The sequence below is a fragment of the Artemia sp. Qi Xiang Cuo genome, chromosome 20 (assembly GCF_049724085.1).
Source record: "Artemia sp. Qi Xiang Cuo chromosome 20, ASM4972408v1, whole genome shotgun sequence".
Classification (NCBI taxonomy): domain Eukaryota; kingdom Metazoa; phylum Arthropoda; class Branchiopoda; order Anostraca; family Artemiidae; genus Artemia; species Artemia sp. Qi Xiang Cuo.
The window spans coordinates 26,866,749-26,880,559 of record NC_142813.1 but is presented as its reverse complement, the minus strand read 5'-3'; the positions used below and the strand labels follow the sequence as shown (position 1 = coordinate 26,880,559).

The 13,811-nt window shown below is 36.2% G+C and overlaps 1 protein-coding gene across 1 annotated transcript in view; it reads right to left on the bottom strand.

Moving 5' to 3' along the window:
• Positions 1 to 13,025, bottom strand: part of LOC148940051 (aconitate hydratase, mitochondrial-like) — a 127,465-nt gene extending 114,440 nt beyond the window's left edge. Inside the window, exon 1 of the mRNA XM_089106516.1 lies at positions 12,926 to 13,025. Within this exon, the coding sequence (XP_088962642.1) occupies positions 12,926 to 12,955 (30 nt within the window). The 5' untranslated portion in view covers positions 12,956 to 13,025. The remainder of the gene's footprint in view (positions 1 to 12,925) is intronic.
• Positions 13,026 to 13,811: the final 786 nt, after the last annotated feature.

The window sequence follows — 13,811 nt, the reverse complement described above, 5'->3', positions numbered from 1 at the left end:
AAAGGCAAGGGGGAGCATCATGTACTTTGCCAGAAATTTTCTTGGGGGAGTGGCAGGATCTACAAGGAGCTTTGTTTTCAGTGATGTTAAGTGGTAATATTTCCCTTTTACTATTCATATACAATGCATTTAAATATATGTATACAATGGGTTTAACCATAAGAGAACCCTATTATAGAGGTTACAATGGATTCAGATGCATAGAAGATCAAAAGTCACTCAGAATTTCTATTCATATAACCATAATAACCCTATCTCTGCACCCAAAATTCTACAGTAAAAATGTTGTTAAGAATTTATTCAACAAAACAGCTGTTCAGCAAAAATTTTGCCTAAATATTCAAACTTTGTTCAAAATTTTAATTAGGCTACAATCCAACAGCTTAATTTTTAACAGAAAAAATGAAAAAGTAGGGTGCTACCAACCAATATACAATTATTGATAAATACAATTGTTATGAAACCAATGGTTTATGGGGCTGGTACCCTGCATCATATCTTGGTTAAGCCTGGGCATGATTTGAGAGACAATCAGAAATTAAATAAAGAAAATCTTTTTTTTTTCAGCTGTGAGGACCAACATAAAAGATTAAAAAAGGAAATTATTCTTAATATGAGGGGAGCTACCCCCTCCTTGCTCCTTATGATACAGTTTGACTTTTTGTCCAAATTTTTTCAGAACAACTTTTGAAACACAAAGGCCATCAAATTGGAATAAGAAGCTTTTTTAAAACACAGAAAAACTTTAGCATAATGAGTGAAAATAATATCTATAATATCTCATATACAAAATAATATCTGTTTGTTTTTAATTTTGATGTTGCTCCTTACTTTCAATTGAGAAAAATAATTTTTTTAATTAACCTTATACAGAAGGCATGGATGGACTACAGTATGACACATTCTAAAATGATACTAGTTTTGTTTCCTTTCTATCTATGTCAAACAATTAAGTAAATAGTTACATTACTTCAATTTTTCTCCAAACTTAAATATAAGCCTCAGTGTCTTATCTTATACTTAGGGACAAATCTTTACTATTGATATCAAAATCATTATTATGTGATACAATTAAAGACAACAAAATGTTCTATAGTAGAGATTGTGAACCAACATGATACAAAGGCAGGCAATATAACAATTTTTGACCCTAGATCCATAAGATCCATTTCCTAGAACCCTTCCATTTCCTAGAACCCTAGATCCATTTCCCGGTCAAAAATCAAATATCTTTGAAAAGACTGCAGTATGAAAAAACATCAAAAATGCAGTTCTTTTTGTAATAAAGTGATTCTATTATTAAATTTTTCGTTTTTGATTAAATAGGCACTAGAACTTTTAATTTCCGCTCGAATGAGCCCTCTCGCGACATTCCAGGACCACTGGGTCGATACGATCACCCCTGGGAAAAAGAAAGGAACGAACAAACAAACAAACAAATAAACACGCATCTGTGATCTTTCTTCTGGCAAAAATTACCAAATTCCACTATTTTGCAGATAGGAGCTTGAAAACTCTACAGTAAGGTTATCTGATGCGCTGAATCTGATAGTGTGATTGTCGTTAAGATTCTATGACTTTTAGGGGTTGTTTGTCCCTTTTTCTAAAATAAGACAAATTTTCTCGGGCTCGTAGCCGGATAGAAGTTTCACCAAGTTTCTGCCTTATGCTTCCACTGTGCAAGACTCTTCAGTCAGTTGACTCTGATTTGGCAGCTGCATGCAGGCTCGTGGAAACTGTCCTTTCAGAAACAAAGGAAATGCTGCTACTGCTTTCAAGTCTATTTTCGACGAAGCTCAACGTTATGCCAGCGACTTAGGACTGGAGATGACTCGTCCAAGGACGAAAGGCGGCCGGAGTATGCATGCAGACAATCCAGACCTTCTCAACCACTATAGAACCTCGCTTTTTATTCCTTTCCTGGACCACTTCACTTCCGAGCTGAAAAACGATTTGAGTTTCACCAAAAACTGCTGTCAAATCTCAGTGTCCTTTCTCCTGCCAAAATTGCTTCTGTCGATCTGAAGGCATCAAACCTGGAGTCATTGGTTGAATTGTATGGCAATATTCTTCCCAAACCAGACTGTCTGAAGCAAGAGATTGAGCTATGTCGCATCAAGTGGGAGAATGTTCTGGTATCAGAGAGTCCTACTTGTGCTGTGTCTTCGCTTCAGGCATGCAACGCCACTTTCTTTCCAAATGTTTTTCTTCTTGTGGCTATTCTTGCGATATTATCTGTCAGCACTGCTACTCCGGATAGAAGTTTCTCAATGCTCAGAAGGCTCAAAACCCGGCTGAAAAATTCAACAGGGGAGAAACGACTGAGTGGCTTAGCCCTCCTTTTAGTCCATAGGGACATTGTCATCTGCCTTGACAGGATCATCGACATTTTTGCAGGCAAGAAAAATTGTCACCTGGAGTTTGTTTCACAGATATTGGCTGTACTATTGATTCGCTTAGCCCTTACTTTTAGCTATAAAAAAAAGCTAAATAATATACAGACTACTTCTACTATTTGGCTTCTTTTTGTGTTACTAAAAAAAAAAAAAAAAAAAAAAAAAAAACCTTAAAGATACGAAAGTATGCCTAGTGGACGCGTCCTCGTTCGTAAGGGGCAGATTAACGGTCTCGAGCTCACGTAATAACGTAATGTTGCTCGAGGCTGTTAGACAAAGTTCACGGGAAAAAATCGGGTAACCCCCCCCCCAAACAAAAATCCTGGATACAGCCCTGATTTATAGGCCTAAAATTAGTGTAGAAAAATCTACCATAGCTCTCAAAATTTTATCTTAAGGTTTTATTATATGGGTCAGAATATTTAAAAAGTAAATTCTTCCTTCCCTTAATTTTATTCATAAAATTAACAAGACAGTTTAGTTCAAGCAATACTTATCATTACAGCCCTTTTTTCTGGAAAATTTAGCTTTTGTTTGCTCTTTCATAAAATTTGGAATGTTCAAGCATTTTTATAAATGTCATCAACTCTATTCTTGACAGCAGACCAATCTTAAGTGAATATCAAAGAAGCAGAATTGTGGTACTGAGTCAGTAAGTCTATATTTACTTTTAAAGGTTGTAAATGGTTGTTTAACATTTGTAGCTGAAGATAAAAATAGGCTCAAAAAGGTTGATATCTTCTTCAGGAATGAAGTCTTATATAAGGGGCACTCTAGTGTTTATTTTGTTGTCTAAGTTTTTGTTAACAAACAGGAACTTTTTGTTGAAGGAGGCTCAGGGATAGTTGTCTTTTCTACAACGCTTAAGGATAACCATTACATCAAGTTACCACAGGAAAACAAAAATCACCAAAAATAATTTGAAAAAATTAAAGTTAACAAGGGGCTTTTCTGAACATTGCAAAAGAACAAGAATCAAACAATTTGAGACAACAAATTATAATTAAGGAGCAACTGGGGCCAATACCAAAACTGTAATGTAAAAACTGGTATTCTGATTTAAAAATGAATACATCAAAAGAATTGAATGTTTATACTGATTTCAAACATATAAATACCATTTAGTTTCATTGCATTAAATTACCTTAAATCACACTTGCTAGTAATAGGACGAATCCTGTGTCCGCCAGCTTCAGTGATGACAGTTAGGTATCTGTGGCATCCCAAACAGTGCACCACGGTTTCTTGAGCACTCTTTGGATGACTTGAACACATCCATGCTCGTACAGGTCATAGTTTTTCACTAAGGGAGTACCACAAGCTAACAACTCAATTTGAAAAGACCTTGTTCCTTCAATCTGGTGTTTGCTTGTTTTCAGAAAAGCTTATGAGGGTGACCATGAGTTCTCTCTGAATTGTCTGGTTGGGAAAGGCCCAGAATGGTATCCTCAGCGTTTAGAAGCTTGTATCCTGTTATCACATCACCTCTTCTGTGATGATATGTTAGAGATGGTATTCTAAGTTCATGGAATTAAGAGGGATAAGGAGCATTATAGAAGTCTTTAATGCATTTCGTTGCCCTCCTCTGGACTCATTCCATGGCTACTTGGTCAGTCATGTTGATTAGGCATGCAAAACACATTCCTAACTCTAGGCTTGGTTGAACTAGGCTCTTGTATAACTTAATCATAACAGTTGGAGATCTGCTAGTTAATATTCTTCTGATTAAGCCAAGTGTCTAATTAGTGTCTGATTAATGTTTCCCATCAAAAGCCATGAGAAAAAACAAAGAGAGAAAAACTCAATGAAGAAACAAACAAACAAAACTACAGCCAGTAGAGAAAATATAAAAAAACCAAAACGATGCGGATATTTCACGTTGCTTTGATGCTTTGATGTTATCATCAAAGTAACTCTATTAGTGACAGTGACCTATGTGGATCTGTTGTGACAATTGTAGTTTACTAATATTGGTGGTGGTTTTTATGTGATTTTATTTTTTTTTTTATCTTCGTTTCTTCTGCGCTGAAGACGTCTGGTTTTATACATGCAAAATGTCCGCGTCGTTTTTGTTTTTTCTTTTCTTTTCTCTAATAGCCATACGCTTGTTTGTTTGTTTCTTCATTGAGTTTTATTTCTTTGTTCTTTGTCATGGCTGGCCAGTTCGGTTAAAGATCTTTCAAAAGCTATGGGCCTGAGAAAATCCATCTTACTTTCAAAAAAAGGGGGAAACGTACCCAAGAAGGGAAGCAATTTTAATGAAATCCACACCATTAGACTCAGCATATCAGAGAACTCTACTGTAGAGGTTTCAGGCTCCTATCCAAAGAAATATGAAATTTGGCATTTTATTTTTCCAAACTTTTGAAAGCACTCAGTTCAAATGAGTCCTCAGAGAACTCAGTTCAAATGAGTTCTCAGAGTACTCATTTGAAAAGAAATTATAAGTTATAGTGCCTTTTCAAGTGACGTTTTTCGCCATTTCGTGGCACCAAACTACAATTTTGCCCTAAAAACGTCCAAGTTTTCTATGAACCAAAAACTCTGAAATAGCCAATCAGTTAAAAGTATCAAAAACTAAATATTGAGTTTCCCAGTTGCAGTGGTGGGAATGGTGCATATTGGGGCGCTTGTTGCAGAAAATTCATGCAGCTCATACAAGTACAGAATATATCATTGAACCTTTGCTAGAAATCTTTCAAAGCTCTATAGACAAAGGGCCAATACCATCAAGATGGTCTGAAGCAGTTGTTGTCCCCATCCACAAGAAAGGTGAACGATCAAAAGCAGAAAACTACCAACCTGCCCTGACATCATTAGTCAGTAAACTTTGTGAAGAATGCATAAGAGACAGGATATTGAACCATGTATTACAGCGCAATATGATAAATCCCATCCAATATGGGTCCCTACCAAACAAAAGCTTTATAGAAGAATTATTAGAAACATTCAACGATTGAACACAAGCCCTGGAAGAGGGTCACAGCAACCTGGCAGTACTATTTGATGTTGAAAAACTTTTGAAAGCATATCCTATGCAAAGCTAATGGATGAACTCCAACAGTACAATTTGCCAAGACGAATAATATCCTGGATAGAATCATTCTTCAGAAATCGAACCCATAAAGTTAGAGTGGGTGACAGCATCTCAAATCCATCAAAAGTGACCAGCAGGGTGACATAAGTTAGTGTGATTGGTCCTCTCCTCTTCATACTCTTTATCAACAAAATCAACAGAAATATCATCAGCACAATCTATGCAGATGACACAAAACTCTATGGGAAGTTCATATCATCTCAAGACGTTGCAACCCTACAAAAAGACATTGACACCTTAACTATAAATCTCCAAAGCCTAGGTCAATGCATCAAAAACCAAGGTCATGTGGATAGGGAAGAAATACATTGCTTCTGTGCCCCAACTAACAATAAACAACAAAACAGGCTACAGAATACCACAGACACTTGTTGACTCTGAATGAGATCCACAGCATAAATTTCAAGAGCACACCCAGAAAACTATTTCCAAAGCATCACAGTTCATTGGGCTGATCAGACAAAGTTTCAAGCACTTGGACAATGATACTTTTGTAAAACTCTACAAGGGGATTGTCAGACCTACAATAGAGTATGGGAATGTGATTTAGGGACCCCACTATAAAATGGACTCGACCGTCCTGGAAAAGTTCCAAAGACGTGCCACCAAACTTCTTGCTGGTTTGAAAAACTGAAGCTATGAAGAATGACTATTAGATCTGAACATACCCATCCTTAAATATAGACAAATAAGAGGAAACCTGATATCGCTGTACAAATTAAAGCACAACCTGGAGAAACTGTCTTTCCAGTAGTATTTTCACCCTTCAAAAATAAGTACTACAAGAGGACACCAAGAACAAATATTCAAATCCATTGCAGTAAATAGTTCAAGGGCCAATTATTGGAGTGTCTGAGCAGTAGCTGACTGGAACTGACTCCCACAAATAGTTGTGAAATCTGAAACCTTAAATAGTTTCAAAAATAGCCTGGATCAATTTTGGAGAGAACATTTTTACACACATGACTCATAGACTAGGGTAAGGGAGACCCTTACCCTTGGTTTAAATTGCAAAACCCAGCTAGCCATTGACTCAGAGGAACACAACTCTGATGAACCAACTGACAGCCATCTAGAGATTGCTGATACAGGGACATGTCCCTAATGGCACTGAGGACCCTGTAAGTCAATAATTGTTAAAATGGACAATTACCTTAATTGTAGATTTAACTAAGTTGATTCACTTGATTTTTTATGAAATTATATTTAGTGCTTAATAATTGTGCATCAATTATTATTAAGGTGGGGTGCTAGATTGTTGTGTAGGCAGGGCAGGAGGAGATGCCTAAAATAGCTCATTTTAATGCCAAAATTGTCTAACTCTCCACAAGCCTTTGGAGAAATATTGAAAGTGCTGAATACTAAAAGGGTTGGAAACTCATTCCTAATCCATCTTGATTCCTGGGAATGTTTTTGGTCTACACCTTTACAATTGGTACAAGAAGGGGGGAGGGGTAAAAGCACAACTCCTATTGCAACAGTATTTTCTAAGTAATATAAAAAATCACAATACAGAGGTGGAAAAGGCAAGGGGGAGCATCATGTACTTTGCCAGAAATTTTCTTGGGGGAGTGGCAGGATCTACAAGGAGCTTTGTTTTCAGTGATGTTAAGTGGTAATATTTCCCTTTTACTATTCATATACAATGCATTTAAATATATGTATACAATGGGTTTAACCATGAGAGAACCCTATTATAGAGGTTACAATGGATTCAGATGCATAGAAGATCAAAAGTCACTCAGAATTTCTATTCATATAACCATAATAACCCTATCTCTGCACCCAAAATTCTACAGTAAAAATGTTGTTAAGAATTTATTCAACAAAACAGCTGTTCAGCAAAAATTTTGCCTAAATATTCAAACTTTGTTCAAAATTTTAATTAGGCTACAATCCAACAGCTTAATTTTTAACAGAAAAAATGAAAAAGTAGGGTGCTACCAACCAATATACAATTATTGATAAATACAATTGTTATGAAACCAATGGTTTATGGGGCTGGTACCCTGCATCATATCTTGGTTAAGCCTGGGCATGATTTGAGAGACAATCAGAAATTAAATAAAGAAAATCTTTTTTTTTCAGCTGTGAGGACCAACATAAAAGATTAAAAAAGGAAATCATTCTTAATATGAGGGGAGCTACCCCCTCCTTGCTCCTTATGATACAGTTTGACTTTTTGTCCAAATTTTTTCAGAACAACTTTTGAAACACAAGGGCCATCAAATTGGAATAAGAAGCTTTTTTAAAACACAGAAAAACTTTAGCATAATGAGTGAAAATAATATCTATAATATCTCATATACAAAATAATATCTGTTTGTTTTTAATTTTGATGTTGCTCCTTACTTTCAATTGAGAAAAATAATTTTTTTAATTAACCTTATACAGAAGGCATGGATGGACTACAGTATGACACATTCTAAAATGATACTAGTTTTGTTTCCTTTCTATCTATGTCAAACAATTAAGTAAATAGTTACATTACTTCAATTTTTCTCCAAACTTAAATATAAGCCTCAGTGTCTTATCTTATACTTAGGGACAAATCTTTACTATTGATATCAAAATCATTATTATGTGATACAATTAAAGACAACAAAATGTTCTATAGTAGAGATTGTGAACCAACATGATACAAAGGCAGGCAATATAACAATTTAGAAACAAAATATAAAGGTTCCTATACTAGTGCATTGTTACACCTTAGGAAGGAGGTAGCAGGGAAGATGAAGAAAGTTTAATAGTAAAAGAAAAACATGTTTTTGCTTAGTTAGGAATACCTGGAAGAGTATAATAGAAAATAATGTATTCCAAGTAACAGCAAGAGGGGTAGGTAACCATTGGATACAAGAACATGAGCAATAAGGAAATATGACTAAAGTTATGGACAACATTTTTTTCAGAGGAAACAATAATGGGTTTAGGAATAAAGTTTGGGGGCAAGGAGCAAATGTAATAAAATGAAAAGTGAATTTGTGAAATTGTTAAAGGAAGCACTATAATTTACCAAAATCCTGATATTACTCAATTGGCCTGAGACAGTTTACTACTACAACAATTTTATAGCAACAGTAGCAGCATTCTCTTAAGAACAAAAGAACTTCCTTAAATTACACTTGTTAGTTATAGGATCAAGTGTATATCTGCCACCTTGACAACATAGCACATGATGGTAGAAAACTAATTATCCATGACATCCCTAAAAGTGTAACAGGGTTTGTTGAGGAATTCCTTGTCTACTGATGACTTATACATTCATTCTGGTAGAGGTCACTTTTTCCAGTAAGGAAGTTCAATAAGGATATAACTATATTGCACTGGACCTTGTTTTATGGTCTGTTGCTAATTTCTGTCTAAAAAAGCTTCAGAGGTGACTGCAAGTTCTATCTGAATTACTCAGTTGAAAAGGTCAGGAATGGTGTCTTCAGCATTCAGAAGCCTATTTGGATGGATAAGGACATAAGAGATGTCTTATACACTTTGTTGCCCCCATCTGGACTGATTCTAGAGCTGTATGGTAAGACTTAAATTCAAGGCTGCAGGGTGAGGTAAAGTAAATTTATGACATAAAAAGTGTTATATTTGGGTTCTGGATGAAATTCTGATTTTAGGGTAGTGTTTTTTTTTAGCTATCTCAATTATCAATTAATCTAGAACTTGACCAATAATGCAGCTAGCAATTAACAAAGACACATGATACATCACAAGATGAAAAATTGTGGAAAAATTTGATATTAAAGGCTATATTTTGGACATTAGGGGGAGTGCATTGTCAGAGTTCCAACTATCATATTTGGAGAGATTGTCTACTGAGATATGGAATGGTACTACTCTTTTGCTATTATAGTGTTTCTTTCAGAAGAGCTACTAATCTAGGACATTATCTCCCCCCCCTCTCTGCCCCCTTCTTCAGCTATAAAACCTATGTATAAAATCTATCCATTTGCATTATTTGCACTCTTTGCCCTAGGGACTTTGGGCATCAAGTTTTCCCTAGAGGGATATTGGATTTTTTTTTTTTTTTGGCCATTTTAAACAAAATAGCAATCTAAAATTTGATTAGATGTCTGGGGAGCTATAGGCCTAAGGTGACAAGTACAACAAAGAGCATAGGAGTCTGGCTGATTGTCCTCCAATTGCTTTTCATTTTAAAAACACCACAAGAAGTTCTAACTTCTAATAAAACCAGACCCTCTAAAGTTTCTAAACCAACTCCTTCTATACTACGCAGCAGCCTGGGGGGGGGGGGGAATCAATAGTAGACTAAGGTCCATTGAAGGCAGGAAGCATTGCAGTCAATGAGCTCTTCTGCAGGGAACACTGTAAAATTTGGAATGTGTATTGCATGTCCAATCAATAAGACAGACCAAGCAGCTCTAGAATCAGTCCAGAGGAGGGCAACGAAATGTATTAGAGACCTCTATGATGTCCCTTATCCATCCCGTCTCCGTAAGCTTAGAATACCATCTCTAACATATCGTCGCAAGCAAGGCGATGTGATAACAGCATACAAGCTCCTAAATGCTGAGGATACCATTCCTGGCCTTTTTCAACCGGACAATTCAAACAGAACTCGTGGTCATTCTCAAAAGCAATTCCTGAAAACGAGCCAACACCAGACTAAGGAACAAGTTCTTCTCAAATAGAGTTGTCAGCTTGTGGAACTCCCTTAGTGAAAAAACAGTAACCTCTACCAGCGTGGATGCGTTCAAGTCATCAGTGGATAGGGAGTGGCTCAACAAACCGTGGTGCACCGTTTGGGACGCCACAAATGATGATTAACTATCATCACTGAAGCTGGCGGACACAGGATTCATCCTATCGCTAGCAAGTGCGATTTAAGGTAATTTAAGGTAAGGTAATATAAATAGAGTAGGCTTTTACAATTTGATTCCTTAATCCATATTCTTTGTTAATATAATGGTTTCTAATATGACAGCCCACCACACCCCATCCTTTTAATGGGACCAGATATCACCCTACCCTAGGCTACATACAAAATTATTTTCCTATTAGGGTAAAAAAACAACAGTAGTTGGCCAGCCAATTCACCCTCTAACAGCTAAATCATTGTAAAACCTCTTTTCATACCATATAGAGAGTGGATTGTTTCACCACAGGATAATCACAATCTTTTTAACAAGTTTGTGATTAGCTTCTTGTTGAAACACCAAGCCTTCCAGAGTCCACTTTGGTCTCCTTTTGGCTGCATGACAATTTCCCATCTGCACATCATGATGGACCAGGAAGAAGTGTTGCTACCATCAGTCTAATCTAGTTACAGATATTATTATGCTGCAGGAAATTGATGATACTTTGGTAAAGTTGTCTTTCAGTGTTAGATGGTAGGCTTGAAGGCAGCAACAGACTGATATCAGGCTAGAGGTTTGCCATACAGAAGATTTTCCAAATATTGACTACTTCTAACTGGATGAATTGACATTCACAAAAACAAGTGGTTCAGGGATTCTGGAACTGAATTTCAAAATCTGCAGTATGGATCAGCTTGTTAATGCTGAGTAAACTCTTCTTTTCTCAGGATTGGTTTAGATACTATAGTAGGCCTAAATAATATTATCTGCCCTTGACAGAAATAAGGATGAAGCAGTATTTTTATTTTTGAAGGAACTCTTCTTCTGAGTATGTCTCCGAAGGTCTGGGCTTTCAAATTGGGGTTTATTAGATTGTACAAGGAGGTACTGGCAAGCTGGTCTACTAATTCATAATATTTGATGCCTTTGGCTGGGGACATGTTAGAACTTGATATTAATAGGGTTTTTATGGAGACTAATTGATTGACCTCTGATTGTCCTCAGGTCTGTTTCTGTGGCATTCCAATGGATACTATCCATGAACTGAAGGGCCCCTTTGGACCTTGGCCATAAATTGAATCCTTGAGCCTAATCTTTGACATAAGATCTTAAAGTTGCAAGAATTTAAGAAAGTTTAAGAGAAAACAACAAGTAAATGGAAAGGCAGTAACTTGTAAATAGAAAAGCAGTGAGGTCTAAGATATTATCTAGATCTTAAAGTTAGAACAACACATCCTAATGACAGACACAGTCAACCTTTGATAGACTTAATATAAGACAAGAGCTGTGAAACAGAATAAATGTATTTAAATAAACTAATCAGTAGAGCTACCTTTTGTCAAAATTCTAAATTTTGGATAATCAGATGTTTTTTAAGATTAATGTTTTCCAAGATCAGCCAATTCCAACTATCAGTTCCTAACCATCAGCCAATTGCAATTATCTAACCCTATGCATAGGCTATAATGTCCAAGATTAGGAGCCTGCTGTCAATATGTAGAGACAATAATTTTCAATCAAAATACCTGGCCAAGTACTGGGGGTTTAATCCTATGGTGTTTTCTTCAGAATAGCCCATAAATTGGTATGTTCTATTGAAAACATATACTCTACTTAAGAAGCACTAAAGCACTGGATTGTTCAATACTTATTGAAATCTTATAAAGAATAGCATTATACCTTAGTTTTAGTTGTTGTTTTTTTCTCTATCTTTCTTTTTCTTAAGGTTTTAGTTTTGAAAATGTAATTCCTCTTATTTGATTTAAATTTTAATGTTATTTTTCTAATTTTGGGAAATGTAGCCTATTTGTCAATCTTTCAAACCTCATAAATTGGGATTGAGCAAGTTGTGAAACTGAAAACAGGTCTACTTTTGTTGTAGGCCTACTTCATTTTAGCTGAAGATTTATTTTTGAACTAGTTTTGCTTTTATAGTTCAAAGGCTTTTTGAAGATCATCAAAGGCAGTGGCCTCTAGAAGGGGAAAGATGAAGGAAGATACATCAAAATATCTTCCCAGGACATATTTTAGCAGGTAGATCAATCCCTGAAAGTTTTATTTTTCTAGTCTAACCCCTTTCCAAGATAACCAAAAACAGCTTGGTAAAGTTCTACAAAATCATATTATTGAGTTAGGACTAAAGTGAATACACCATTTGATGCCTTTTTCTATGCTGATTACAAATATAATAAGCATTTCTATTTGATATGAATTTCAGCCCCCCCCCCTATATAGGCTATACCTAAGCCAACCTAACCTAACCCTGAATTGGCATATATAGGTGGGGGCTGAAATTCATTTCTAATAGAAATGCTTATTATATTCGTAATCAGCATAAAAAAAGGCATCAAATGGTGTATTCACTTTAGTCCTAACTCAATAATATGATTTCGTAGAACTTTACCAACAGCTTGTCTATAATTTTACCTTCTTCAGGTATCTAATGAAACATGAGAACAATAAAATCTCTAACCTAAAGGTTTCATTCACCTAGGGCCTCAGCTAGTTAAAATAGCCTACTGATCTTTCCAACACAATAAGGGTCAAGTTTTGCCTACAAACTTATTGTTTACATCACTCTCGATCCGGAATTAGATATCTTATCTGTTAAATACCTTTAAAATCACTTTTCCCATAGAAACCATTTTTGCTGATTTTCCAGACTGTACCAATATTTTTTCCTATTTTAAAATTTTCTGTATACCTGTAATGCCATCTACTATAAATAAATAGATGGTGTAGAAAGAAAAATCAAAGGTTAGTTACAGCTTATTTATATACAATTATACGGTCTATTCATATAGAGTTTTCCAGTACAAAGTTGTAATTGTAAGCTACGTAGCGGTTCAAATCTTTCTTCTTTTTAAATTTGTTTTATTTTTCGACTAGATTTTTCCCAGTCTATCAAATTACAGTATCTGCAATATTAAGAGCCATTCCTTAAGAAGAGGGGGGGGGGGCGGGTCAGCCGTCTCGGACACAGCAGCTGGGGGTTGTGGCCAAGGGTTCGTCCACTTTGACCATGTTTTTTCGCTTTGATTCAGCTTTTTTGCTTATATTTGGGTCGGGAGAAGGCAGGGCCAGATCGACTAGGTGCGAGGCCCGATTGGATTTTTTTTGCAGAGCCCTCTTTATATTTTATTTTTTTCTTTTATACTTCTTCCCGATAGGAAGAATCCCGATCTTTTAAATTATTAGATCAGTCATAACCCAGCAGATCTGTAGGAAGAAATATTGTGAGATACTAACAGCTATGCTTAGACCCCGGCGCCGCGCCGGCGCATCGACCGAACGCCGCCGACGAGAGGCCCGGTCGAACGCCGCCGAAGTGTCGTGACACCGCCGGCGCACCGCAGGCACGCCGCCGCCAGCAGAGGCGGTGGCGTTCGGTCGACTTTAAATTATTTTTGCGGCAATTCTTTATCGCGTCAACCGCAAAGTCGGAGCTTTTCCTTTTCGTGTGGTTTAGTATTTCGATTTTCCTGATTAGAAGTCAAGCAG